This window comes from Electrophorus electricus, chromosome 1 (assembly GCF_041902795.1).
Source record: "Electrophorus electricus isolate QZ-2024a chromosome 1, ASM4190279v1, whole genome shotgun sequence".
Classification (NCBI taxonomy): domain Eukaryota; kingdom Metazoa; phylum Chordata; class Actinopteri; order Gymnotiformes; family Gymnotidae; genus Electrophorus; species Electrophorus electricus.
Window position 1 is genome coordinate 4,626,689 of NC_137497.1, and position 27,444 is coordinate 4,654,132.

A 27,444-nucleotide genomic window follows, 5' to 3' on the forward strand; every position below is an offset into this window, starting at 1 on the left:
TTAACAAATGATTTATTCCCTGGAAGGGGCATATCTTATAGCTCGGAATATGTACATATTCTTTGTTTTCAGTTTATTGTTTTTTGTACAACCTCTGACAGCTTACTGCTTACCTATTCAGGTTATTCACAGTACTTGAGCTGCTTGTGAAAACAAGAAAAATGGGGTATTCAAAAACTTTTGCCTGGTAGTCAATATTGTACTTAAGTAAAGCTTTTGAGTAATTGTGTCTGTGGGCATGAAGAGTTGATAAATATTAACATTTTTACATATGCATTTTAAATAAAACACAATAGGAATAGTTACTTGAATTACAAAATGCTAAAAAATAAAGTTTTGTGCAGAGAATTTATATTAGATGCAGTGGTGGTGGTACATTCTTTAAAAACATGGAATTTTGATATGGAACCCGAAAATAAGTCTGGCTGAAGAAGGAAATGATCCGAACTTTGTCTCCCCCTGCGGACGATTCTCAGTTATTGCAACGAGTGTCTCAGGCAAGTCAGAGATGTATCATATATGGAGTTTTGGGGAGGACATATGTCCTGTCCAAATGCCACAATAACAGTCCAGATATCACAGTAAAGATTGGTTAACCTTCTTTTATGAAGTCTAGAAACAGAAATGTTCCTTTTCTTTTCACTGTACTACGCTTGTTTTGAAGGTGGGTTGCACGTGTTTGACATTTCTCTTTCTCTGCATAGTCTCCACTGCAAGATGAAGCACAAACAATGCCTTCCATTCCTTCTCAATGCTGTGAGTACATCTTTACTACCTGACATCTAAGATAATATGTTTGTAGAACAGTGAAGGTGTTTAAATCTTGTTGCATTCACATTAAGACAATATCAAAAGGGATGAGCCACATATTGGACAGCATGCATGATGGGAATGACATGGTCAATATTTAATGGTCTTCATAATCACTACATAATAATCTTTATAATCACTATGTAATAATCTTTATAATCACTACGTAATAATCTTTATAATCACTATGTAATAATCTTCATTATGCTTCATGAAATGATTACTGTTTGGCCTGCTGTAGTAGATAATTTTCCTTTTAAATGTATTTGATAACCAGTGTATTTTTTATCATTTATTTTATTTTTATTTATTTAGTTTTTTTTTTGGGGGGGGGGGGGTTATTTTACAGAAGATATCAACCCTCCCACCCTCATTAATTCTTTAGTGAGCCACAAGAGGGCAGTCTATGGCTGCTTGTCCTCTAGCCCTGAAGCCACGGACACATAAATATTCCTATATGTATTGTGACTTCACTTTAGTTTCACATCAGATGTGCAGATTATTTGTCCTTCATGCCCAATTTGGACATTTCTGAGACATCTGAGAGATGTTTTCTTTTCTTTTTTTTCGTGCTATAAAGTATTTTCAATTAGACTGTTACTTATTGAATATTTTATGTTTATATGTTTTGCGAAGAAATAGTGTTCTTATCATTTGATAAGGATGTTCCAAAACTGCTTATGGTCAGTGCTGGGAGGTTGTGTGAATGTGATGGAAAAAAATCAGTAGATGTGTTGGAGTATAAAAGTCTGTTATTGTTTTTTTTTTTTTGGTTTTCTTTTGTGTTTTGCAACGTCTCTACATGCTCAGGCAGCTGGACTTTCTTTGGATGGAGTGAGCAGCAGAGTATGTAGTTCACAATGTTCCTTCTTTAGTCAGTTCACCAAAGGTCACTGTCTGTTACTATGTTATCTGTGACTATTGCTCATGCTGACAATGCTTGTGTTGAGAAGAACACTCTTACACTCTTACACTCCCTTTCACTCTCTTAACATTCCTCTTTGATTTTTTGGCCACCTACCTTACTGCATTATTAATGTAGGTCTACTTCTGTTTAATGCATAGCCAGCCTTTTTCTGTCACTTGGCTACTTTAGCTCTTAAAATGCTTCCCAAAATGAAAATATGCTAGTGATGAATTATGATATTTAGCATTATATGAACAATAATCAAATGTTTCAAAAGAGTCCTGAAAGTTAGCATTCTAACAGGACTATGCTAGCTTTCATAGTTACCCATGTTAGCATTCTAACAGGACTATGCTAGCTTTCATAGTTACCCATGTTAGCATTCTAACAGGTCTACGTTAGCTTTCATTGTTACCCATGTTAACATTTTTGGTACTCTACCATTTTTTACTGGATTTGCTGGATGAAGAGAAAGAGGACTGCAATATCTGTCATCGTTACTTAAAAACCTAACATGTTAATTATTCTGATATAATTATAGGAAAGCTATTGTGGTCCATCCTCACCAAGAATGAACCTGCTTCTAAATGACAAGTGTAATTTTGTTCATTGTTTCCTTTTTGTCTGGTACTCATGCTCATCATTTATACCTGGTGTTTATTACTGTGGTGTTTATTTGAGTAGATTCAGCTATGATTGGTGTTTGCGCATTTTACGTCCTGTGGTGTTGCAGTGTTTGCTGTTAGCTACATGTCGGTGAGGTTTGCTTATGTATGTGGTTCCAGCTCTGAATGATCACAACAGCGCCGTGGACGACAGAGACAGTGACTACCGCAGCGAGCCCAACACCCATCCTCCACGGTACCACACGACCGCCCAGCCCAATTCCTCATTACACCAGTACCCTATGGGCTGTCGGTTGCATCGTCAAGCTGCATCTAGCGGTTCCGCGACAGACTCCGTACACAACTATGGACTTGACTACAGGGAAGGAATGGGACCTAGGTAAAATCATACCTGTATAAGATTCACAAGCGCTACACAAACACTGAATGTTAATTAAATACCATAATTAATAGTTAATTAAATGGCACAATTGTCACATAGTGAAGCTTTTACTATTCAGTCAGATAACTACCACACAGCAATGCTTATAACTAGCTGAAATAGTCCTTTAAACTTGTTCTACTTGGACAGAATTACTATTTTCTGTTTTGATGACATTTTCTGTCTGTATTTTTTCCAATCAGTTTTTTTCTCTGCTTACATGTACTTCATTATTTACTAAATATCTTTTTAACTTTTGTTTTGTCTTGATTTGTTTCATCTGCACCTTATAATTTCTTTCCTTTGTATTCTTTTTTTCTTCCATTCTATACTTGGTCACACATTTGCAATTTGAAAACAAGACATTCATACAGTAGAAATGGGGTGAGGATTAGACCAGTTGATTCAGGCATGGGGATTGAGGACTGGAAAACTAAATATAAACGCAATGACATCTTGGATGACTATCTGGAGCCAGAGCAAAACATGTGGTATGATGATGATGATGATGATGATGATGATGATGATGAGACAAAGAATGAAATTTATCGCATCATAAGCACTCCTGGTGTCCCTAAACAGAGCCATTTTTATCAGACTGTGGAGTGTAATGCAATATCTCCTGAGACCGAAGGACATGATCAAAAAGGGAATTTTGACAAGAGAACTGGTCGGCGAAGTGGAGATTTCCACTTGCTCTTCAAAGAAGCAGGAAGCACTGAGGATGAAACCTCACCTCCTGAAATATCTGTAATCCCCTCAGTTAAGCAACTTCCACAGCAAGAGTGTCTGTTGTGCAAGACAAGAATGTGGGCAAAAAGCTTGTTTGAGTTTACTCATGAGAATTATACAATTTATCAGGAGGAAGAGAAGGCCAGGTTTAGGGCAAGGCATGAGCATGGATCAATGGGATCAGATGAAATGCAGTATTCCCTCGAATCCGAGGAGGTATCGGATGATATATCTATTGAGGATGATGCACAATATGAATCCAACAATTTCTACAGCATAGGAAGGTATATTCCTTCCTATGGTGAATATTCATACAGTTATTATGCACAAAAAAACAATGTTGGTACACAAGACCTAGATATGTCACAAGTGCAAGACACAAATAATGATTTTATTCATACAAAGGATAAACTCCAACAAATTGTCGATAAAGTCTCTGAATATCTTACTTGTAGGGAGGAAGAGATTAGTAAATATGAGGAAATAAAACAACCTTGCTCAAAAACCAAGGAACACAAGGCAAATAAGAAAGAAGTCAAGTCAGATGATGTAAAGGAAGGACATGCAGCAGTTCAGAGTATCACAGGAGTGAAAAATGTGAACTCTTTGTTTAGTCCAATCACAGACACCAGCTTAAAAGCTGATACCACAACTTCCACTGAGACAATAAAAAACACAACAGCTGTAACTCACTCTTTTCCCTTTCCCCAGCAAGAGTCAGGCATTTCTAAGCTGTTGTCTCTCATACCAAAATTGACTAGCACTCCAACTCCTGTCGCAGTTGTTCCACCTGCACATCAGGAACCCAGTGTAGAAAAGAAGTTCTCCCTGCAGTCATTTTTACCCTTTCCAACACCAGAGCACAGCGATACTTCTAGAGCAACATCAGGGGCAGAAGGTACAGACAACGTGACCAGTGATATTGAAGGTTCCACTACAAGTCAGCCACAATCAGTGGTCCATTGTGTCTTGGGGAGACTGAGTCCTTTCAGACTTTTTGGGGACAAAGATGCAAGTGAGGCATTGCCAAGCAGATCTGAGAGAAGCACTGAGTCCAAAGAAGGATCCATGGATAAATCTAAATGTTTGACAATAGATAGATTCAATTCACAGACCGAGCACCTATCTTCATGTGCTGACTCAGGCAGTGGGTCAATGGAACTATTACCGGAAACAGAATCATCAGGAGAAATATCTGATATCCTTCCTAGAGAGACCTTTGTAAAACCAGGGGAAGGTAAAACTGAAGCATATCCGTCCACTCACACATCAGCTGAAGACACTAGCTTTTTTAGCCACTTGAAGTCACTTACCTCTTTGATAGCTGCCCCTGTAGACAAACCAGCTGAGGGACCATTGACCTCCTCTATTTTTTCAATATTTAAGCCTGCCAAAACCTCTAAAACAGAGGATGCAGGAGGCACTGCTGAGAACTTAAAACCCCTTTCATTTACTACTGCTTCTCCTTTCCCTTCTCAAGCACCAAAACAAGAGGGTAGGATGATCTCTACATTCCTAAAATCAGCAACTGGTGAAGACACAACCAATTCAAAGCAGGGATTATCTCAGACTGCTACTAAATCACCTCTTCCAAGTCATTCTGTTCTATTGGAGGGTGTACCAAAAGGAAATACAGACATAGGATGGTTTTCTAATCTTTTTAAAACTACTCCAGTTGAATCAAGCAAATCACAAACAGTGATACCAGTTCCCCTAAAGCCAAGAACATTCACAAAAAGCATACCCACTGTTGTTGTCAGACCTGAAAAACTTGAAGGATGTGAAGATTCTACAGTTTCAAATGATATAATGAAAGTAGCACAGGTTGCACAAAAATATACAACTGACAAGGAATCAGTTTCTGATAATGAGACTAATGCTAAGAAGGAAGGAAAAGATGCAAATCAAACTGAGATTTGGACAGATCCTTCATGTCCAACTGAGTCCAAGCCACAGGACCAGGACCAGGCAAATCCAGAGGAACAAGAAAACCCTCAGACTAAAGAAACATCCTCCAAGCCTGAGAACACACTGACAGGGTTGTTATACGGCAGAAACGAGCCTCAAGCAGCACCTAATGAGTTTCAACAAGATGGACTACTCTCAAAGCTGCTTTCATCTGTCAATGGTGCTACAAATGAAAGGCGTTGCCAGCAAGATGCTACAGTTCAACCAGCAGGATTGATTTCTGAAACTATTTCTGCAGATAGTCAGCCAGGTGATGCACACCAGCAGTTTGTCTCTCCTAGAACCCAATCCAACCAGCCATTGCCTGCAAGTGCCTCAAAACAACCTGAACAGACATTACAAGCTGGTTTTTTTTTGTCTGGGCTGCTCAAATTGGCCAGTGTCACTGTTTCAGACCTCCCTCTCAATGTTGCCCAGCAAGCCCCAGGACCTTCTAGCAATCAACCTGTCCCAAAGCCAACAAGGTCTGAAGAACTACATGAAGAAACTCCTAAAGGTGCTCCACCATCACAACTAGGAGGTTCCTTCACTCCACTTTTTAAGTTAGCAAAAACTGAAAATGTTTCTGCAACTAGAAAGGTAGACCAAACTCAGCAGCAGGCTGGAGCTTGTGAGGATCAGCAACAGCAAACACCTTCACAGCCATCACCTTCAACTCAGTCAGGAGGACTATTTGGGGGATTCCTGAAATTAACGGAGAGTGCATATGCGCCATCACGGCCACAACAGCCAATTGGCACAAACGGTCATCCTAAGCGACAACCGTCAGCGCAACCACCACCTTCTGCAACAGGCAGAATGTTGTCAGGATTTCTAAACAAGATAGCTACAGCTGAGGGCACTCCTCAACAGTCACAACCTGATAGCAAGATGTCAGGTCAAGGCCCTAAACCAGTACAACAATCTGCACTTCCTCATCAAGGAAACTTTCTTTCTGGCTTATTTGGCATCAGTGCTTCAGAAGCCACTACTGCCATCCAGGTATCACCTTGCAATGTTAAACAAACTGGCTCTAACAGTCCTGGTAATCAGTCTAATAAGCAACAAGGCAATAGGCAAAATCTTGAGAGACATAAACAGGCTACATCTCAGAATTCCCTGGTAAGTGGACCCAGTGAGATGCTTACAAGCCTGTTTAATAAAATTGCTCAAAGGCCAACTGACAGAGCAGCTGTCACCACTCAAGTACAGCCATCGGGCCAGCATGGCGTAAATCAGAATTTGCCCCAGCGACTTCCTCCTCATCAGCCAGGAGTTATTTTTTCTGGGTTTTTTCCCACTATTCAGCCCACAGCACAGCAACAAGGTCCTCCTGGAACACAAATGAACCAACATCAGCAGCAACAGAGTAACAGACAGCCGTTGCAGAGCCAGAGCCCAGCTGCAGTGCCTGAGCCACAGCAAGGAAGTTTGCTATCTGAGCTTATTAATAAGTGGTCTTCAGTAGTCACTCCAACACAACAACCTGTAGGTGGAGGCCTGTCCTGTCAACAAACAAATAAGTCAGGACCTCTAGAGCAATGTCTAGCACCAAGCCAGCAACCTCTTCCCCCAAGTCAGTCTAGTGGAATTCTTTCTGGGCTTCAGAAAATGGGTGCAGAAACTAAAGCCTCTGAACGGTTTTCTGCTGGACAGGAACAGCAGCCATCTCCTGAATTACAGCAGCAGCCCAGTAGGGATCTAGAAATACAGAATACACCACCACAAAAAGTAATGGAACCACAGATTCAGTTAGGAGATTTTTTCTCTAATGTGTTCAACATGGCTAACTCGGATGAATCTCAACAACAGGCACAAGCAAATACTCAATCAGCATTAAATACTATTCAGCAAAGTGAACTGTGTGGTGTTTCATGTGTTCCTCCTGTTCAAAGGTCACAGCCGTGGCAAAAAGAACATCCTGCTCTTAAGCCCAATCAAAATTGGTTGCAGATTCAGAGAGGCAAACAATTTGAACAAGTATCCACTCAGGATGGTGCCAGTGAGAAGGAACAAAAAGAACTACTGCAGAAAGGTTTACTGTCAGGAGTATTGAGTAAAATCTCAGAAGAGGACAGCTCAAGTAAATTAGAGGAAACATCTATTTTTCCTCAGATTACTGATGAACCAAAGACTCGCTGTAGTGCTGGAACTCTTATGCGTTCTGGTAATTTTGAATTGTGGACTAATGAAAATAGTTCAGAAATAAATAAGGACTCAAAGAAAGACTTCCTTGATTGTCTCCGCCCTAAACACTTGAACCTGCTGGAACCTGCTTCTGTTAACACTGATGTTTTAGAGCATGAGCTGAGTATGTCTGGTGCACAGACTCAGCAGGTTATCAAGCTGCATCCAGCAGTAAAGTCAACACGGCAGTACATGGAGGAGATGCACAAACTTTTGCATGGTACTGCTCGTGAATATGGATATCAGGATCTATTACATTCATTTGCTGAACATGGTGTAATTGCACAGGAACTGTATGAACATCAGTGTCTCATAGAAGCCCTTCTTTGGCAACAGCTGAATGATTATGTGCTATCAGAGGCCCTGGCAGTACCAGTTCAAGAACGCTATGCAGTTAATCAAGAGGGTGTAGCATCCAACAGTGAAGCAGTCAGGGACGTGTCTGAATGGTGCACCCTGAAAAATGTGGATAGAAGTCAGTTCCACGTACCATCATATACCTGGCAGAATGTAGGCAGCTCATCATTTCAAAGTGTCCTCCAACAGGCAGAGGCAGAGGATATTGTTATATTTGATATGAGCATTAGGAACAGGAAACCTTCGAGCAGTTGTGATGATTTAGATGTTTCTAATAAAAAAAGAGGCACAAAGTCCTGCATTGCAAAAGACACTGGCATCAAGCTGTCCTTAGAAATACAAACAAAATTAGGCCATTGCCCGTCGCTCCCAGACTGTAACATGTACAGCAAATGTGCCGAGAACAACCCAAGGAAGCCACAGTTCGACAGAACGTGTGCCTCAAAAATCATTAATGGACAGATTACCAAAAGAGGTCCCATGGATTTGACACAATATGCAGCTGACCTCTGTCACAATGCTGCAATTAGTAATGGATATATCGACAAAGATGTGTTCTTGGTTGATTCAGAGTGGGACCAACAATGGCTGTCACTTTTGGAAAAAAGAATATGGTGGCCAGGTGAGGCTGGTGATTGTGGATATTACATTTATGCAGATGAGGAAGGCCTATACTCAGTGTTGACTGATCGGCATGGCAAGCTTCTTTATGCATATGCCAGTCCAGAGGGACACCATAGCTTTGAACAAAGCACTAGGAACATCTCCAGCATGGGGCAGAAAGTGGACGAAACAAAGGTTCCATTATTTGATGGTAATGAAATGTTTGGGGCTCCAGGTGAAACTCAAGTGGATTCTTCAGGTCTCAGTGCTGCTATTGGTCTGTCTTCGGCCTTTCAAAAAGCTGGTAGAATTATGAACATGAATCTTGAGCAGTTTTCTCAAATGTTTCAGGAGTCCAGGGCTGCACAGGCAGAACATCCTTTAGACTTCAGTATATATAAACTGAATACAATGAAATGTAGACAGTATCCTTCCACCATGAGTCACCCTACAGTGTATGATATTAAGGTTGGACGTATGGATGAATGGCAACAAAGTGGGGCCAATCAAAAATCCACCTCTGCTCTGTCAGCAGCCAGTGGCTTTGTGGGCAAGACAAAAGATGCTAAATCAGCTAATGTTACCATGACCTCAGCGAATACAACTGCCTCTCCGTCATTGTCTAAAAGAATACCACAGCTTCAGAGTGCCCCAAGAAAACATCCTGAAACACCAGTGTCCTCTAAATCATTTACTACCTCAGCTAGATCATTTTCTACAGCACCAAGAAAAACACTAACTAAGGAGAAGATGTCCCCTATGATACGACAAACTCTGGTAACTGTAACATCAAATGAAATGTGTCCCTTGCCACTTTCTCAGAATTTTCTCCAAAATAGGCCAGACAGGCCAGTAGACACTCATTTATTTAGTAAACCAGTAGACTTGTCTCAAGAATTAAGAAAAGAGAAAAGTGCAGACATTCCATTTCTGGATATACTTGACTTTACCAAGACTAAACTCAAGAAACATAGAAAACAGCAAATGACATGGCAGGCAAATGCATGGGAGAACATAGGTGTTGATCTAACAGTTGATGTTGAAGATGTTAAGGAAATAAATATGACATTTCCACCACTGGACATTACCATCACTTACCCAACAATCTCTGATGTACATCTGAGAACTGTTTCTGCTCCCCCATCTTCAAGTGGCCGGATCCGAAGCTGTCCTCCAGGTAGAATAGGGCAAAAGCCAAGCTCATCACCTGCTATGAGGTTCCAGCCTCTCAGGCAGGCTTCATTTCAGTTATCACAGGCAGGATCTGTGAATATGTCGCCAAAATTGCTTCCAAACGCAAATGTAGATGCTGTCCCAGTTCAAACTAATGGATCCCAAACAGACATTGACAAAGAACAGCAAATGTTAGTTAATTCCCTTTTAGAAACTACAGCCATGCATAAGGTGGGTTCATCTTCACTACTGCCTGTGATGTTACCTGAAATACAGAGGTCATCAACAGTAAACACAGTATCACAAAAGTCAGATCAAAGTGAGCAGACTGGCCTTATATGCCAATCACCTTTTTTTGGTGGATCTATGAGAATAGGTCAAACAACTGCCCATCCATTTCCTGAGAGTACTGCACCAGCAAAGTTGATGAAAGGAGCACTAGATATGTCTTTAAAGCCACTGGTTGGGACATTGGAAAAGCCAGAGGATGAAACTGAAGCTATGCCTCTTGTAAGAAAAAGACGAATCTCATTTGCAGGTGTCATTGACGATTCTTTTGGGTTGCCTTTGATTGCAGAGTCTCCCACACCACAAGCAAAGCAAAGTCTACAGAAACATAAGCCCATGACTGACGAAGCTTCACCGCTAAGGTCACACACACAGAAACCTCAAATAAGTTTTTGCAGGCAAACTCCTGCTTACAGTAGAGCTACACGTTTTTTTCAGCCTCATCAAACTTCAACAGCTGCAGCAAACACTGTTAAAGCAACTTCAGACATGTCTCAAGAAACACCCGAACAACCATCTTCAGAAGTTATGTCAGTGGTAAAGAATAAGCCACCCATTAATAAAACATTTGCTGATGTGCCTTTAAATGTAAAATATTTTGGGTCACGGAGATGCTTGGTGCCACAACCTAGACTTACAGCACCAGATCAGGAAATTCTAAATAAAGCAGGAAAACAGAAAGAGGACAATGCTTTAAGCCAGCAAAGCCTTCATTGCAAAGGCTGGGTTGTAGAACTTTCTTTGCAAAACAACGCTGGTTCACAGATGTCTCCCAAAACAACCTTGCCAACACATGTCCAGAAACTACTCACAGCACCAGCGAACTCTATCAAAGACACAATTGACATGTCTACTAAATCCTTGTCCAAGTCCAAGGATATATTTCTAGAGAATATAATTGAATCTACACCCTCTGGTGTAGTCCCACTTGTAAGAATGAAGTCAAACGTTTGTGGATTTGCAGGTATACCATTAATCGTCAAGCCTCCAAAACAATGTGCACAAGCAAAGCAACTTTTTCAAGCACAATCTGAACCAGATACATTGCTCAAAGAGTTAAATAAGAGACAACAACATATACAAAAATTATCAGCTCAAACTCTATCTGGGACAGCTTCTTTTCCTTTAAGATCAGTGTCATCTAGGCCACCACCAACTAATATACACTCAGCACCAGTGAACTCAATCGAAGACACTCTTGATAGGTCTCTAAAATCATCCATAAAGGGACCTGAAGAAGTAACTCCTGAAACACTTCCTGCCAAAGTAAATCCTCTTATTAAAACAAAAAGCACCATTAAAAAGACAAGCGATCAATCATTTCCCTTAATTGTTGAATCCACATCAGCTTCTGAACAAGTCTCTCAAAGACAGTCACAGACTGAACAGTTGCTTATGCTAAAAGGACATTACACAACAGAACCTCAAATGTGTCAGCAGATCTGTACCTACCACAAGAACAGAGTTTTCTCCAATATAAAAAAGCAAAGTCAAGAATTTGAACCTCACAACAAACCCATGGACTTATCAGTTAAGCTTTCACAGTTTCCATACAATTATTTAACCATTGTGCAGCAGGAACAACCTATAGATTTCACCAAGCATCACCGAGGTCTGAGCTCAACGAAACAGAAATCTGATATGGTGGCTGTTGATTTGACTGTTGACCTACCTGTAAAAATATATGCAAGCAAACAAATGACTGAGGACAGATATCTTTCATCGGGGATGAAATTTACACCAGTAATTAATCAGCAACTAATTAATCAGCAATTAATCAGCAAGGGTAAAATTCCTGAAGTGGTCAACAGGACACCAGCAGTTTCCAGACACAAAAGTCTCCTTAAGCAATTAACAGTGGAAAGTTTGGAAGAGGAAAGCATCATTTACAGAGGGGTTTCTATTTCTAAGGCACACACTCAAGTCACAACAATAACACATGTTCACAACATGACTCAGCTTACTGAGTACACTCCAGTGACTGGTACTGCAACTGTTCCAGAGGTGTTTCACAAGACTGATCAGCAACAGAATCCCAATAATGTGAGGTTAACTTCTACTGCCTTACCTGCAGGTAATGAAAACTGTGCATCCTGCAATGAACAGAAATCAGTTCAAGCTAAATTCCAAGCTACTATAAATGCAGAAGTCTCCATAGTGCTATCAGGCACAACTTTTACAGCTCAGTCTGTTGTACCAGAGAAGAAGACATCATTGACCATTAATAATACCTCAAAAACCTATGTGTCTTCAAATTCACCTTCAGTTAAAACTCTGAGCACCACTGAGTCAATCAAAGGTTTGATCTGTGCGTTTAGTGGTATAAGCTCAGTGGTAGCTGTTAATAAACTCCCACAAAGATCTGAGAGAACTTTGCAAAGTACAATGACAATTTGCAAATCCTCTACAATATCAAACAAACAGTTGACCACAGCTCCGATCTATGCTGTGTCCCCAACTATAGACACGTCTGTAAATGATTCGGTCTCGGTGTTTCGTGAAGGCACTTCACCTGCTATTTCAGCAACCCAGTCCTCCTCACCTCTACCAGCACACACAGCATGCATAGATCCAGGACCCATGTTAATTTCATTGCTTACTCCTCCTCAAAGCCCAGAAGGTACTGCACCACCACCCATGACTTCTCCACAACACAGACCCCGTTTTGATTCAGTATGTAGGTCCTTGGTGAAGTTTTCTCCTGTTAAGCCTCTTCTTAGCACAGGATATGCCACATCAGGTGCCCTGGTAATGCCACCATCTGCACCATTACCAGATGTAGGCTGTACGGTACCAGATTCCTTGCCATTGCATTCATCAGCACTTCTTGCATCTCAAACAGATACCGCACCACCTCTCAAAGGTGAACAGATTTGCCAGCCTCATTCAAAGCAAGCACAACCTACTTCTCCAGAGTCTAGATGTGGTCCTCATGTTTCCAGTTCACCATTATTGCAAAGAAAAATGTTTCATCAACCGTTGAACACATCATCTCAATGCTTGGCCTCAACATCAAGTAGCTGTGTCTTTCAGGCACCCAGTATTATTATAACACAATTGGAGCTAGAGTCTAAAGAACCATTTCCAGTAATGTCTCCCCAACCTGACAATTCAGAAAAGAAAGACATCATTGATGACTCTCCAAAGGTAACTGCAGATACATCTCAAACAGAAACAACACTGAATGATTTGACCTCTGCAGTAGCCAGCATCCAGTCTGCTTCAGCTGAGCCTTCTCCATCACATTCAGTGACACGCATGCCAGAACAGACCATATTAAGTACCATCACTGGAACCTATGTACTTCATCCTGACCCTTCTTCACCATCTTCTGTATCACGAACAGCTGCAGCTCATGCTACAGAGTTTGCTTCAAAACTAGATTCAATTGAAGCCAAGAATGTTGACTCATATATTTCTTCTCAGAAGCAATCTAATGCTGGCTCTTTTTCATCCAAGGTGTTATTCTCAGAAGAAATACCATTTTTCACTTCAGTTTCACCTACTGAATTGAAGGAGAAAAGGTTAATATTTACTGGATTAGGTCAAAGAAAGATACCTCAAATTATTTTTTCAGAGGCAACCAGTCCTGAGCAGTATTCTAATGAGGAAGACATATCAGTCAATGAAACCAGCACTCCAGAGAAAAATTATTCTTTTGTGTCTTCTACTGATAAAACATTTGAATATGTTACTAGTCAAGACACAGATACCATTCTGTCTGAAAAGGATGACATTTCAGTGTTTGCTCCTGGGGAAAATACAGTGTCTTTAGGTGTGATATCTTTACAGGCTGTTTTAAGTCATACAGACTTTGGCATAGTAACTCCTTCAGAGAGAACAGAACCTCTAGAGCTTTCCACAGAGCTTGAACCTTGTGTCTTAGCAAAGACTGTTACTTCTCTCTCCCAAGAAGTATTAAAAACCGAGGAACAAACTCTTAATTGTTCATCAGTCCTTAGTATTCTTTCCCCTAAGGTTGAGGTAGAAGCGTCAAAAGAGTTTGGTGGTGTGTCTGCTTCTGCGAAGGATGAGGGTGTGGCTTTTGGCTGCAGCACATTAAACAAAGAGGGAGTCAAAGTAAAGGACGAGGGGCTCAGTTCAGAGACCTCACAAATATTAAAAGTAAAGGAAGAATCTAAAGAAGTTTTCACTGTTTTTATTGAAGAGCCTCATGCTCATATCCTTACAGAAACCTCTGAATCACCAAAATCTGAAAATTTGATCAAAGATGAGGATCAAGTACTCAGAGATTCTGGTGTAGTACATATCATTTCCATGCAATTGTCAACTTCAGATGAAAAGCCAGCTGGATTTGAAAAAATACCATCAACGGAAAGTTCAGAGATATTGCCAAGGGACAACACGTTACTTGCAAGCCATTCTGGATCATCTTCCAAAGCTGCACATGAAGAACAATCAAATAAAGGTTTATTTTCACTTTTTAGTGGCTCATCTACCCACTCGCAAGTTCAAAGTAGACCAACCATACTTGGTGGTATTCTTTCTCAATCTTCAGCTTCCAAAGAAACATCTGTCACAAATATGTTCTCAATGTTCACTCCTCAGCCAAGTCCAGCAGCATTGTCACCTAAAGAAGCACCTGGACAGGATTTGTTTTCTGAGTTAGATGGAGGGTGTGCTCAGTTACTAGCTGAACAATGTGATGCACCAAGACTTCTCTTAAGAGGTCCACCTGGATCTGGGCTAAATGAAATGCCAGGATTTGGCCCTAGGAGTGCCCCATGCCCTTGGCCTAAAGCACCATTGGGACCCGTCCTGAGAGGGCCCACTTCTCTGAGAGGGCCCACTTCCAAAGAGCCACCCGGAAAAGGACTGCTATCTTTGTTTAGTAGACCTCCTCAAGAGGTAACAACTTCTGGATCTTCAATTCTTGGAGGCATCCTGTCTGGGTCATCCACACCCAAAGGGCTTGGTTTGTTTTCTGTATTTGGCAGAGCAAGTGCTGAGTCTTCCCTAACACAAATTATTCCTGCAGAGTCTAACAAAGTGCCAACAGGAAAACGATCATTTTCCATGTTTGGTGTAAATCACCCAGCATCTGAGTCAGAAAGTGAATTAAAAGTTTCTTCTGTGTTTTCCATGGAAGGTAGTTCCTCTCATACAAAGAAAGAATCTGATTTCAAGCTGAAATCTAGTGGGTTTGGCTTTTTTCCCCTTATGAATGACAGGAAGTCTGCTGACCATAATTTTGAAAATATAGCTACTACAGAATCTGAACATACTATTGCTACAAAGGATTTTGCCTGCAACCAAAAAACTCCTATTCATACTGCTGATGGAATCAAAGACATTACACCACCTAAAGTGAAGCTGAAAGAAATGAGTGTTCCAAATGAGCATGTGTTGGCATGTAATGAAAAATATGAGAGCAGCAATACTGAAATGAAAGATAAATCTGTTCATACTATCCAAAAGAAAGAGCATTCAGTAAACACAGAAGACAAAACCTTGGTGACATCTGATGATGTCCATTCTCAAATGACTGACAGTCCAGCAGATGAGCCTGAAACTGTGAGCCCAGGAACAGAACAGCAGCCTAAAGAACCAGCATCTTTAGGACTTGAGAAACCACCTATTTTTGAACAAATAAACACTGAGCAAATTTGGACTAAAGAACTGGAATTAGATACTAACAAAGAAACTAGTAATCACTTCAATTCTTTAGAATTATCACATTCTGAGACTGCCACAGAGCTTGTTGCATCGTTGTCTCATTATGCCAGAGAATTGAGGGTGGAGAGACTGACTGAATCTGACAAAGCTTTAGAGTCAGCAGAATCTGAAAAACCTCCGGAATTGGAATTGAACCAGCTGGATGAATCAGAAGAATCTGTTGAAGTGGGGAGACCAAATGAATTAGACAGAACTGAGGATTCTATCGACGTTATCGAAAGTGATAAGATAGAAGAGATTAATGATCTTAAATCAAAGATAAGAGATGAAATACATAATCAGAATAAATCAGATAAAAGTGAAACAGGCAAAGAAGCTGACCATGATAAGCTGTCTAAAACTGCACCACATGAAGAGAAACTGGTAGAAATGAAAGAGCAGGAGGCAATAGAAAAACTGTATATGGTAGACACCAATAAAATGTTCCCAGATGCTGAGCCCATTACCCTGTTTCAGCAGCAGCCACAGTTTATGACAAGTGTGACAGAAACTCTTGAACCTCCTCTGAGCCAACCTAAACCAAAAGTGGCAGGGCCTCCTAGCCAGCCAAGACCTGGAATGCCAATCCCTAGGCCTGGAACACCTGGGCAACCTAGACTGAAAATGGCTGGACCTCAGACGCCCCCTGAGCCTGCAGGATTTTCGAGATTTATTTCTATGTTCTCAGGAGCAAATGGCTCCAGCAAGCCAGCAACTTGCAGTTTGTTCTCAACACACCCGACTTCCTTTTTCAAGTCATCGCCTGTGGCATGTACAGTTCAACAACAGATGACCTCATTTTTTAACCTGACCACCAGCCTAACCACTGGCCTCCCTACAGAGTCACCGACTGTCTTACTTAAAGGCACAGCACCTTTAAGTAACCCTGGAGTTGTAACCATACAGCAGAAACCAGCAGGGTTCATCAATGAAGCCACCGAGGACACAGAAGAGCACGACAATTTATCTCTAGAATCAGAAACAACAGGGAGTGCAGAGCAGAGTGATCTAGAGGGACATGCTGACGCTTCTTTGAATAAGCAGCAAAGTTTTGACATCAGTTTAAAAAGCCCTATAGCAGGAAAGCAGGACAGTCCAAGCCATAAACATAGAAATATAGAAAAAACCCAGGATGAAGAGCCACTAGCTCCTGAAAATAAGGACACAGATGCTACAGATCACACCACAGGACATCTACCAGAGAGGCCTCTGAAGAGAAGGTGTGGCAAAAGGCTAGTAGGAACATGAAAAATGACCATGTGCTGTTTGTTACTAGATACAAGCCCCCCCTCCACCTTCCCATGGTATAGTCCAATTGTGTTAGATGAATTAGCATTTCCCCTTTGGTAATAGTCTTAGTTTCTTTTTAGGGGTGATACGGTTTGATCTAATGACATTATTTATTAAAAATGGTCATGTATCAGTGAGATGTATGCAGTAAGATAACCTCCATAGCCTTCATGTTTGGTCTTTATATTTTAGGTTTTAAAAAACCTTAAGCAAAACAATTATAAGCACAGCTGCAGAAACCACAAAATAAAGCTAAAAGTCTGTTGCAGAAACAGCCTAAGTGGTACTGATGGAAGCTTGGTACATGAGTCAGGCTGCGCTTTTAATGTATTAGCTTTCCTCAAATATGTGGGGAGGTCGTTCCCTTTCAGGGTGTCTGAATGATTTTGTTCGCTCCAGTCAGTTTGTTCGCATCCGCTGAATAATGAGAGATTTGTGCTGGCGGGGAGGTGATGGAGTGACGGCGGTGCTGCGGTGCAGAGTAAAGGTAATGGCAAAAGTAATTTCGCCAAACCCAAGGGAAAGTAAATCATGAAGGTTAAACATTGCAGGTGCCAGAGTGAGACTCGCTCTAATACAAAGGATGGGGATGGGGAGGTGTAACGTTCCTGTCAACTTTGTCTAATGTAAAATTCCAAAGGCAGAACATTTGTATGTGGTATAGATGTGTTTTCGGCTGTGTTCATAAGCTTTCCTTTGTCCTTTGTGGTACTTCCTATATTGTCTGTACAATGACCTTACCATGGCTGCTACTCCAGTGTGTCCCAGAGTGATTCAGAGCTATTTCCACTGAGATCCAAAAGCCCTACCTGTTAGGCCTGAAACACATGAACCTACCTCAATTAAAACGTTAAAATATACCATGTTAATGCATATTAAACCAGTCAATCAGGTGTGAGGTTCATTGAAAATTCAGTGGCCCAGAAATAGCTCTGGCCTTATCCAAACTCTGTCACTCCATTCCTTTCCAAAGCCTGTTGGCCCTCGGGTCGTGACCCCTGCATCTCTGTGTCCTTAGTCCAGCGAGCAGCTCTCAGTTTGGGTCATCTGGTAACCTCAGCCAGGCCACCTCCCAGTTCAGCTCTGAGCCTGAGGAGAGGAGCGAGCCAGCCTCCCGATCCAGGACACCCACCGGCCCCGGACCGCGGCTGCCCTCAGGTGAAGCAGACAGAGGTGAGGGGGAGGAGCTTGCGAGGGTGGAGAAAGAGACAAAGGAGGGTACCCTGTCTGCCAAGCCATCCGCTAATGAGGGGCAGAAGCTGGAGAGGTATGTGAGAGTTACACTGCTGCAGAGTGGAACTATTAATGCTAAATTGCTAAATACTGCTCGTTAGGTTTAAAAGAGCCTAATGTAAATAATCTAAATAAGTAATGGAAGGCGTTTCTCACCTCGGCTTTTTGTAGTATACAAAAGTACAAACCGGAATAAATCAGCTTGAATCTATGTAATTTTATGGTCTTTTATGAGCTTTTTATGTCAAATGTTTTTCATACTTTAATGTTAAGTCTTTAAAGTCCGTTTAAAGGGAGTGTTGTATTTTGCGCTATGGTTTTGTAAACAGCTGTACTGCAGGAGTAAAGTATTGTTCAGGAGCATTTTGCTTTTGTTTTTGTTTGCCTCCTACACACATCAGATTGTGCGATGTGTTTTGTGCGCTTCTTCCTCATTCAGTTCTGCTGAGGTTGGCCTCCTTCCTCTTACTCCCTCCCGTCTGTGCTGGCTCAAGGCCGTAAATAAAGTCCAGACACAACTGCATCAGGTAGGAGAGAAACACCACCCTCTCCACCCTCTGTCGTCTCCGCCCCCTCGCCTCTCCTGGCCGCCGCCCTCTCTGCTCTTGACCGCACCTCCGGTCCTTTTCTGTTACTTGTGGTTTTCTTGCACTCTTGACCCGTCCTAGTTGTTTGGTTGATTGAGATTCACATGTAGCATATCAAGGTTGCTTAACAATATAGTAAACACACACTGGTACTGTACTTCCTTGAAGACTCTCCTTCTAGTATAGTCTACATTACACTGCAAGTCAAAAAAGAACAAAAAGGACCCACCCAGAGCCATAGCTCACATTTCAAAAGGGTATTTTGCGTTAGACTTACAAATAATAAACAGGGCACTGAGCCCATAAATTAGCATATGTATGCTAATGGGATGGAGCTAATCCATCAATTAGCATAGATATGCTTATGGAATAGAACCAAGCCCTTGAAATGAACATCTCCGCGTTCACACTGTTTCTTCTCCTTCATCTACAGTACGGGCATCTGGGCAGGTGCTCCCTGTGTGAGGCTCCTGTTCATTTAACCCACCTAGTTTGGCAAATCCAGGTATGGAAGAGGATTTAGGCATCAATGAGAACTCTGCAGGAAAGGGGGTTTCCTGGAGTGGGACTGGACATATCTGAGCACAAATGAGACCTGAATGCTGAAAAAAGGATTAAAGGATTAAAGCTTTGAGTGATCCAGTGTGATGGTTGGAGAATGGAGTGAATGCATTCCCTGATTTAAATACCATTGAAACACCTTTGTCTTTCAGCGAAGCGGTGAATATGATCTGGTGGAGGCAGCTTTGTACTTCACTCTCTCTGTGTGTGTGTGTGTGTGTGTGTGTGTGTGTGTGTGTGTGTGTGTGTGTTGTAGTATGCTGTTGTGTGATTGGAGGTCTCGGTACTGAGGGGGCGGGAACTGAGCATTGATTTCTCCAAGACTACAAATGTCATGACAGGAAAAGTGTTGAGGAGAAGACAAATCGCTGCTGATCACTGTCCTCCACTTAACTGTTTGACAGTTTAACTGTCTGGCTTTGGCCAGTGATACATTCACCTTTATCTCTATCTGTGTGGATTTATTTACTTTGTTGAAAAGCAGAGCTGAGTGTTTGTGTGTGCTTTGTTGGTTTAGCCTGTAATTTATATAGAAATATAATGGGACTTTCATATATTAAGGTCTGAGCATATACTGTGTAGATGAATAGCTCTAGTGAGTACCTATTTAGGTACAGCAATATTTTAGAAATATGCAATCAATTCAGATCAGTTAGATTAAATGCCACTAGAAAAAAAACTCTGTATGTGAAGTTGCTATATTTCTGCAAAACGTATTCTGCCATGGTAACAGATTAACATTACTATGGAAACGCAACCTTGATTTTTGCGTGGTTGAAGCTTTGAGTTTCTGTCTTGTTACTGTTTAATGACTTTCACACACATTGACTGGAAGGTGTTTCTTTATTATATTAGAGTCTGACATTGGCACAGCACCGTGCCTGACCCAGTCTGTGACCTCGTGTGTGACCCCATGGGTCATCCTGTGTGTGGCCCCGTGTGTGGCCCTGTGTCTGACAACAGACACAGTCTAGGACAACAGAATGCTCTCTGGTGTACACATGGAATTACAGCGAAGAGAAAGAGGTTATGCTGCGTTGTTGTTGATATCGGTTAGTTATTTTGAAATAACCTGAAATAACCTTATCAGAGTATACAATTCCCCAAACCTAATTATTTTCTCTTCCAAAAAACCTTCTGTTTACATGCACTGGGCCTTGTAGCTAATGGCATTTGTGTAATGTTCATGACATGTAAACACATTTCTTTGAGGGACAGACAGTCCATGCACTCCTTTTCCTGACACCCAGGAAACAGGGCCACGTTTGTTTTTTTCTTTTTCTTTTACGAACTTCCAGCATGGTGCATAGAGCTTCCGTAGCCGTGACCATGACCATTTCCCCTGATTACCTATGACCTCACATGAGGATATGAATGGTGATTGTTCTGCGTTCTGAATATCAGTGAATTAAGATTTGCTCATTAAGATGTACTACTGTCAGTAGTCCTTAGTGGCACTTCAAAAGCTGAGTGGATGCCCTACTGGCTTTTAGACATAAACGCCTCATGCAAGAACATTTTAGCATTTCGTGTCTTAAAAGTCGAGTATTTTCATTTGTGAAGTCTGAATGTCTGTCTGTGAGCCAGCATGTTACCTCAAAAATGCCTTACAAGGCCAGAGAGCCTGCCTTGTGTTCCTCGTAAGAGTCAGAGATGACAGATGTCACTGTGTAATGACATCAGTAGTGCATCTGCTACAGTCAGGAGCTGCCTAAACCCAAGAGTGGAAACAAAAGCTGTGTAACCTCACGGAAATGAAGAAAAAATAGTTTGATGGGAAATTAGATTAAAAAGGTGCCTCGCTGAGGAAAGAATCTGTTCATATGGAAGTGTGGGTGTGTGAGTGTCTGTATGTTGGTGTACATCTGCTTGTATGTGTGTATGCATGTGTGTATGAGCATGTATTCATGTCGGCACGCGCGTTTGTGTGTGTGTGTGTGTGTGGTGCGTTGTCTCACAATTTCGTCCATTCCTCTGGTTACAGTTTAGCTTGGCATTTGGTGAAAACACACACACAGACTTACACACACACACACATCACACATCTAAAGAGACAGAAGCAAAGAACCGTTTCTGACATAGTAAATATCTTGCTTCAAGAACCCACTGCGGGAACAATCATGAATAAATCAGTTTAGATTTGCATGGCACTTCTTGAAGACAGAGCTTGCAAGAGTCTGAGGTGTTGTATATTGATAATTTTCCTCTTCTCTCCTCATCTTTCTGATTCTACTATAAGTGGAGAGTATTGTTTATGATTTCTGTGCTCTTGGGATGGGATTGATGAGGATTTTGATGCGTTTATGATTGTGATTATGATGTGTGATTATAGTGCGCACACAGCGATGCACTCTGATTATTCAGTCAGACACAGAACAGTGCAGGAACACACAGAGAGAGATGTGCCCCTCTGGTCTTCACCATGTTTGCTGGTAACTCACCAAACTTTGTGTTTCTCTTTAGGGAATTGAACGGTTCAGATGTTTAGCTGTGGTCACGCTTTAGGAAAGTTCTGAGGACGATGGAGAAGGACAGGGAATGGAAGAGAGAAAGAGACGGAGAGAGAACAAGAGAAAACAAAAAAAAACAGCATCAGAAAGAACAAGGGTGTTAGAAATAGAAGAGGAGGGGGAAAGGTGAGAGAACTGGATAGAGACAGGTTTGTGTTTCTGTGTGTCAGAGAGAGAGAGAGTGTGAGAGTGAATGTGGATTCCTATTGAATACTAACTGAGGGATTGGAGTGGGATGTAGGATGACATTGGCTGAAAGTCACCATGGAAATGGGCTTCATGCTCCTCCCCGTCGTGCTGCTCTCTCCTGTCATTGGTCCGATTGCAAGTGCTGCTTGGAGCATTACTGCTCCACCCACTCCAGATGCCCCGCCCGCTCCACCCACCACTCCAACTCCAGCCGGCCTGCCCAATGCTCTGGTAAGATTGGACACTCTGAACCCCAGAACTTTCACTGCTCTGGTAAGATCAGAGACTCCGAACCCCAGAACTTTCACTGCTCTGGTAAGATCAGACGCTCAGAACCCCAGAACTTTCACTGCTCTGGTACGATCAGAGACTCCGAACCCCAGAACTTTCACTGCTCTGGTACGATCAGACGCTCAGAACCCCAGAACTTCAGCAGCTCTGGTACGATCAGACGCTCAGAACCCCAGAACTTTAGCTGCTCTGGTAAGGTCAGACGCTCAGAACCCCAGAACTTCAGCTGCTCTGGTAAGATCAGACGTCGGCTTTGCCGTGTGCAGTGCGATTTGTTTTTCTTTCCTTGCTGTTTAATTAATCAGTCACTCATTTCCCAGCATTAAGGAGATGACTCCCTACTGCTGATCCTGTGGATGTGTGTGTGTGTGTGTGTGTGCAATGAGAGGTCGATATTTATAGTGGTGTGAATATTAGCAATAGCAATGGTGCTAACATTTGCAATATAAAGGGCAGAATGAGGAAGGAAACAGAGATAGACGGCAGACGGCAGAGAAGGGGGGTGAGCGAATGAGAGAGAGAGCGATAGAGAGAGTGTAAACACTCGACAGAGTGGATGTGGTTTGAGCAACAAGCTACAGCAGCATAGAGAGAATTCAGAGGCAGAGAAAGAGAGAGTGAATGATGGAGAGAGTGAGAGAGGGAATGCGAGGCAGACCGAGGAACTAAAAGAATGAGGCAGATGCGGACCTTTAAGAGACAAGTACAGAGAAGATTGCGTGTGGAGGTGGAGATAAACTAGTTTGAGTCCTGAGCACCACAGGATGTCAGGGACAGGGGCGAGCGTGAGCCAAGGACCGATCGGCTCAGTGTGGAAGTGTGGATCCTGAACGTGCTGGATTATCAGATCTGCTGCTCTCTCCAGGTGAGAATCGGAGGCTCCATGCTCTCCGGCTGGGGGCTGGAGCTGGGGGTTGAAGCTTGGGGTTGGAGCTGGGTGTAGTCTTTGTTTACTATGTCCTTATTGCCAAGATGACATGGGAAATATGTCCTCAGAAAAGTACTGTGTTCTTAGAATCCTGATTTAATTTGTTTCCACAAGGTGAGGCTTTGCAGTTTTTTGCTTTTTTTTTTACATGGCTGTGCTTTGATAATCTGATTTGAAGTTAATATTATTATTACAAAGCAGTAAAACAAATATAACTTTAAATCCACATGATTTCTGATTAAACCCGTAACCAAATGTATTTCCTTTTCTCTCTTATCAAAGTTGTGCCCAGTGTCTCGGCCTGGGCAAGTGAGGTTAGGTGACTCATACATGGTAGAGAAACAAGCTGTAGAGTCCTGTCCAGATCCGGGCAGTCCCACTCAGATGTCTTGTAGGCAGGACATGTCTGTCTCTTCTATTACATGTTGAACACTCATCTATCTGTACAGCACTGCTGTACATCTCCCAGAGAGAAGCACAAGCTCGTTTTTTCGGATTTTTGGCATAGATGTACAGTGTGACTGACTGCGGAGTCAGAATGGGATTTTTCATAGGGGCGAGGAAAAAATACCACAAAGGTGAAGCCATAGTCCGTTGCGAACAAAACTCATGAACTGCGTTTTTTAAATTTATTTTTTTTAATTCTTGCTGCAGTCTTTTTGCAATGCACCTTTCTTCTTTGTGTTTCAATTGTCTTTTGTTACAGCTTTTGTTTTCACTCTTATTTTTTGCATTCCTCTCTTTTATTTACGCTGCTGTTTTGATCCTTTTTTGATGTGGTGGCAGAAAAAGAGGGGTGAGGCGTGGCCAGAGAGGACGGCACATTACGTTTGTAAGACAACGCAAACCGAGTTTGATTCAACTTATTGTCAATGTGCATGCTACACATATCCCAGCACCCCTGGAGCTGAGAGGGTTGAGGGCCTTTCTTTAAGGGCCCAAGCAGTGGCCGTATGGCAGAGGTGGGATTCAAACCCACAGCCTTCTGACTGATAGTCCAAGGTCCTACCAGCAGGGTTCCAGGGCTGAAGGGAGGAACATTTCTAAGGGTTTCAGCCAGTGGCCGTTGAAAAGCTTTGTAAAATGTTTCTATTTTAGAAGTATTCAGATGTTCAGTATGAATTAGGAGTATAATTGTGTTCTATTGGCTATCCACCAGGCTACTGGGTAGGTAGCAAGTTGGGGGGCTAAGTAGTTTGCTACCATACAAACATCAAGTTTAAACTTGATGCACTTACCCTGGTTCACTAAGATTAATTCTGCTCAGTTTAAACCCTTCATGTATGAATTACATAATAAAATTGTTTTTGTAACTCATAAAGGTCAGTGTGAGATCAGTCTCTCTGTACAGTTTAAAGCCCAGCGTGGTGATGGAGTTTGAGCTGTTGTGTTGCTCAGAGTAATGTGTCTTACTGCTTTGCACAAATTATTGGATGGATGAGGGTGTGTGTGTGTGCGTGTGTGTGCGTGCGTGCGCGCGTGTGAGTGTGTGTGTGTGGGTGGGTGTATGTGGGTGTGTGTGTGAGTGTGTGTGGGTGGGTGAGTGGGTGTATGTGTGTGGGTGTATGTGTGTGGGTGGGTGGGTGGGTGGGTGTATGTGTGTGTGGACGCGCATGTAGCTGTGTGTCCAGTTGGTCTGTGTGTGTGTGTGTGTGTGTGTGTGTGTGGGTGTATGGGTGGGTGTATGTGGGTGTGTGTGTGTGTGTGTGAGTGTGAGTGGGTGGGTGGGTGGGTGTATGTGTGTGGGTGGGTGGGTGGGTGTATGTGTGTGCGCACGCGCATGTAGCTGTGTATCCAGTTGGTCTGTGTGTGTGTGGGGGGGGGGGGGTGCAGTGTGTGAAGTGTGTTAGTATCTAGCTGGATATAGCAGGAGTATGGGTCTCTGTAACAGGAATTGTGTAACCCATAAAATATTTAAAAAACATCAGATAAATTTCTTATGTACCGATTTCCTGTGAACATGTATCTTTAGTGTCACATTAGTGTAGGTTAAGAGCAGGGCCTTAGAACACACTGGTCTACCAATAACCCAAGATGGATAGTCACAAAGCTTATATGAATTATTTCCTGCTCTACAAATCCATATTGGAGGAGCAGCTTGTAATGGAGTTAATTCAGTTTAATGTGACTCACAAAACACACACACACACACACACACACACACACACACACACACACACACGTGTGCGTGCACATGCAAATAAATAGGGAAGGCACACATAATGCAATAAACTGATTGGACGAATAGCCGGCCACCTTGACTGGGAGTGTGGAAGAGGGCGAGCGAGGCTGATGGTGGCTAAAGGGAATGAACATGCCAAAGATGGTCCTTGTACACTAGAGCACTTCAGCACAGTACTAGTGCATGAGTATCTAGTGCTAGTGCGTGAGTATGTAGTGCTAGTGCGTGAGTATCTAGTGCTAGTGCGTGAGTATCTAGTGCTAGTGCGTGAGTATGTAGTGCTACTGCGTGAGTATGTAGTGCTAGTGCGTGAGTATCTAGTGCTACTGCGTGAGTATCTAGTGCTAGTGCGTGAGGTTAACGTGTGAGTGTCTGCCATACGCACACACCGTCCTGTTTGCTGGTCTAATACTGACAGTGAGTTCGGTAGCTTTAGAATAAACAGACCATAAATATCAGGAAAAATTTCTGAAGGATTGTGGACTTTATGAAAGGTCTTCATAAGGTGTGTTCAGGAGCAGAGCTGTGGTGGCTAGCTCAGGGCTCTCCGCCGCATTGTGGGGGTCTCTTGATCGATGGCACTGCATTGTGGGGGTCTCTGGATCGATGGTTAGAAAAGTGGTGTTGCTGTTGTGTTGTGAATGCTCCATCACTGGTGGAGGCAGAGTGGCTATGTGTGGAGGAATGAGGACACAGACAGTACTGTTGAACAGGAGCAGAGCTGGGTGTGTGGAGGGGCGCCACTGTGTGTGGTAATGACTGCACAGACAGTACTGTTGAACAGGAGCAGAGCTGGGTGTGTGGAGGGGCTCCACTGTGTGTGGTAATGACTGCACAGACATTACTGTTGAACAGGAGCAGAGAAAGGTCTTGGAAGCTTTGGCCTCCGCCACTCCATAACAGTCCATCCTTTACTCTTTCTTGTATTATTTTTTCTTAGGTTTTTACTACATTGTCACTTCTCTTTCTCTCTCATGCTCACTCTCATACACACATGCTATGAGTTGCTTCTCAGCAGAGTAAATATCAGTGTTTTTTTATTGTGTAATTACCCCGTAGCAAACTCTTCTTGGTCTCACACACACTCGCCCTGCTGACGCAGATCACCGTGCTGGTGGCTATACAGACCGTGTGAGAGTGTGTGAGACAGAGAGGAGAGAGATGGAGCAAGATGGAGAGGGACAGACCAAAGAAAGTGAGAAGGATGTACTTCGTTAGGATTTGAGTTAGAGGCAAGAAGTATGGAGATGGGGGTGGAGAGAGAGAGAGAGGTAGTGGTAGAAAGTGCATGTGAGGGTTGTGGTTCTGCAGTGAGTCAGCTGGTTCTGTTCCCCTAAATAATAAAGACCCGAGAAATAAAGGCAAGCTCACTGATGTAACATCTCTGCTCATCAACCGTACAGCAAAGAGTCTGCTCTGCGAGAGACGTGTCAGTCAACATGGGACGTGATGCTGTCTCTACGGCAACACCAGAGCAGCTGCTTTGTTTCTTCAGAGCGTGGGCTATGGTGAAGAGACCGTGGACGTACTGAAGGGGGAGGGGTTGCAATGCGAGAGTCAGAAAGTGACGTTTGTGTCCACTTCATTCTGGAAAAAAAAAATCACACGGTGTCAATGACGCGTTCCCGTCCCATTCAAATATCGGCTGGAGTTCGCGCCCACCCGATCGCGACCACCTGATCCACGTAGCAACCACGCAGCAGTCAGCGGTAATCAGCGTTGCTTTGTGTTGTGGCCAGTCCCCATTCCAGCGCTGGAGTAGAAGCGTTTCGCTGCTGTTTCCAAGCTGATCCTCCAGACCTTCATCAGGTAAACCAGATGTTGGCCAGGGAACGTCAGAGCTCATTCCCCAGACGGACAATGCTGAAATCGTCCCCCTTTCCCAGTCCCTTTTTTTTTTCCAGCCACACCTGTCCTAGGCCTTTCCCCTCCCCTCGCCTGGAAAA

General features: G+C 42.6%; 1 protein-coding gene across 15 annotated transcripts in view; it reads left to right on the plus strand.

Annotated features, from left to right (window-relative positions):
* LOC113586783 (protein unc-13 homolog B-like) overlaps positions 1-27,444 on the plus strand; it is a 64,289-nt gene that overhangs the window by 25,092 nt on the left and 11,753 nt on the right. For 5 of the 15 annotated variants that reach the window (XR_014119810.1, XR_014119816.1, XM_081707095.1 and 2 more), the window contains exons 1-2: positions 18,247-18,284; positions 18,690-18,777. Coding sequence is in view for 7 of the 15 variants with exons in the window: in XM_081706875.1 (XP_081563001.1) it covers positions 705-756; positions 1,621-1,656; positions 2,503-2,722; positions 3,127-16,959; positions 18,036-18,284; positions 18,690-18,777 (14,478 nt within the window). In the remaining 8 variants the exon portion in view is untranslated. Of the gene's footprint in view, positions 1-704; positions 757-1,620; positions 1,657-2,502; positions 2,723-3,126; positions 16,960-18,035; positions 18,285-18,689; positions 18,778-18,809; positions 22,623-22,645; positions 23,254-27,444 lie in introns of those variants that run through there. The other 10 variants (XM_081706875.1, XM_081707060.1, XM_081706993.1 and 7 more) reach the window with 7 other exon arrangements.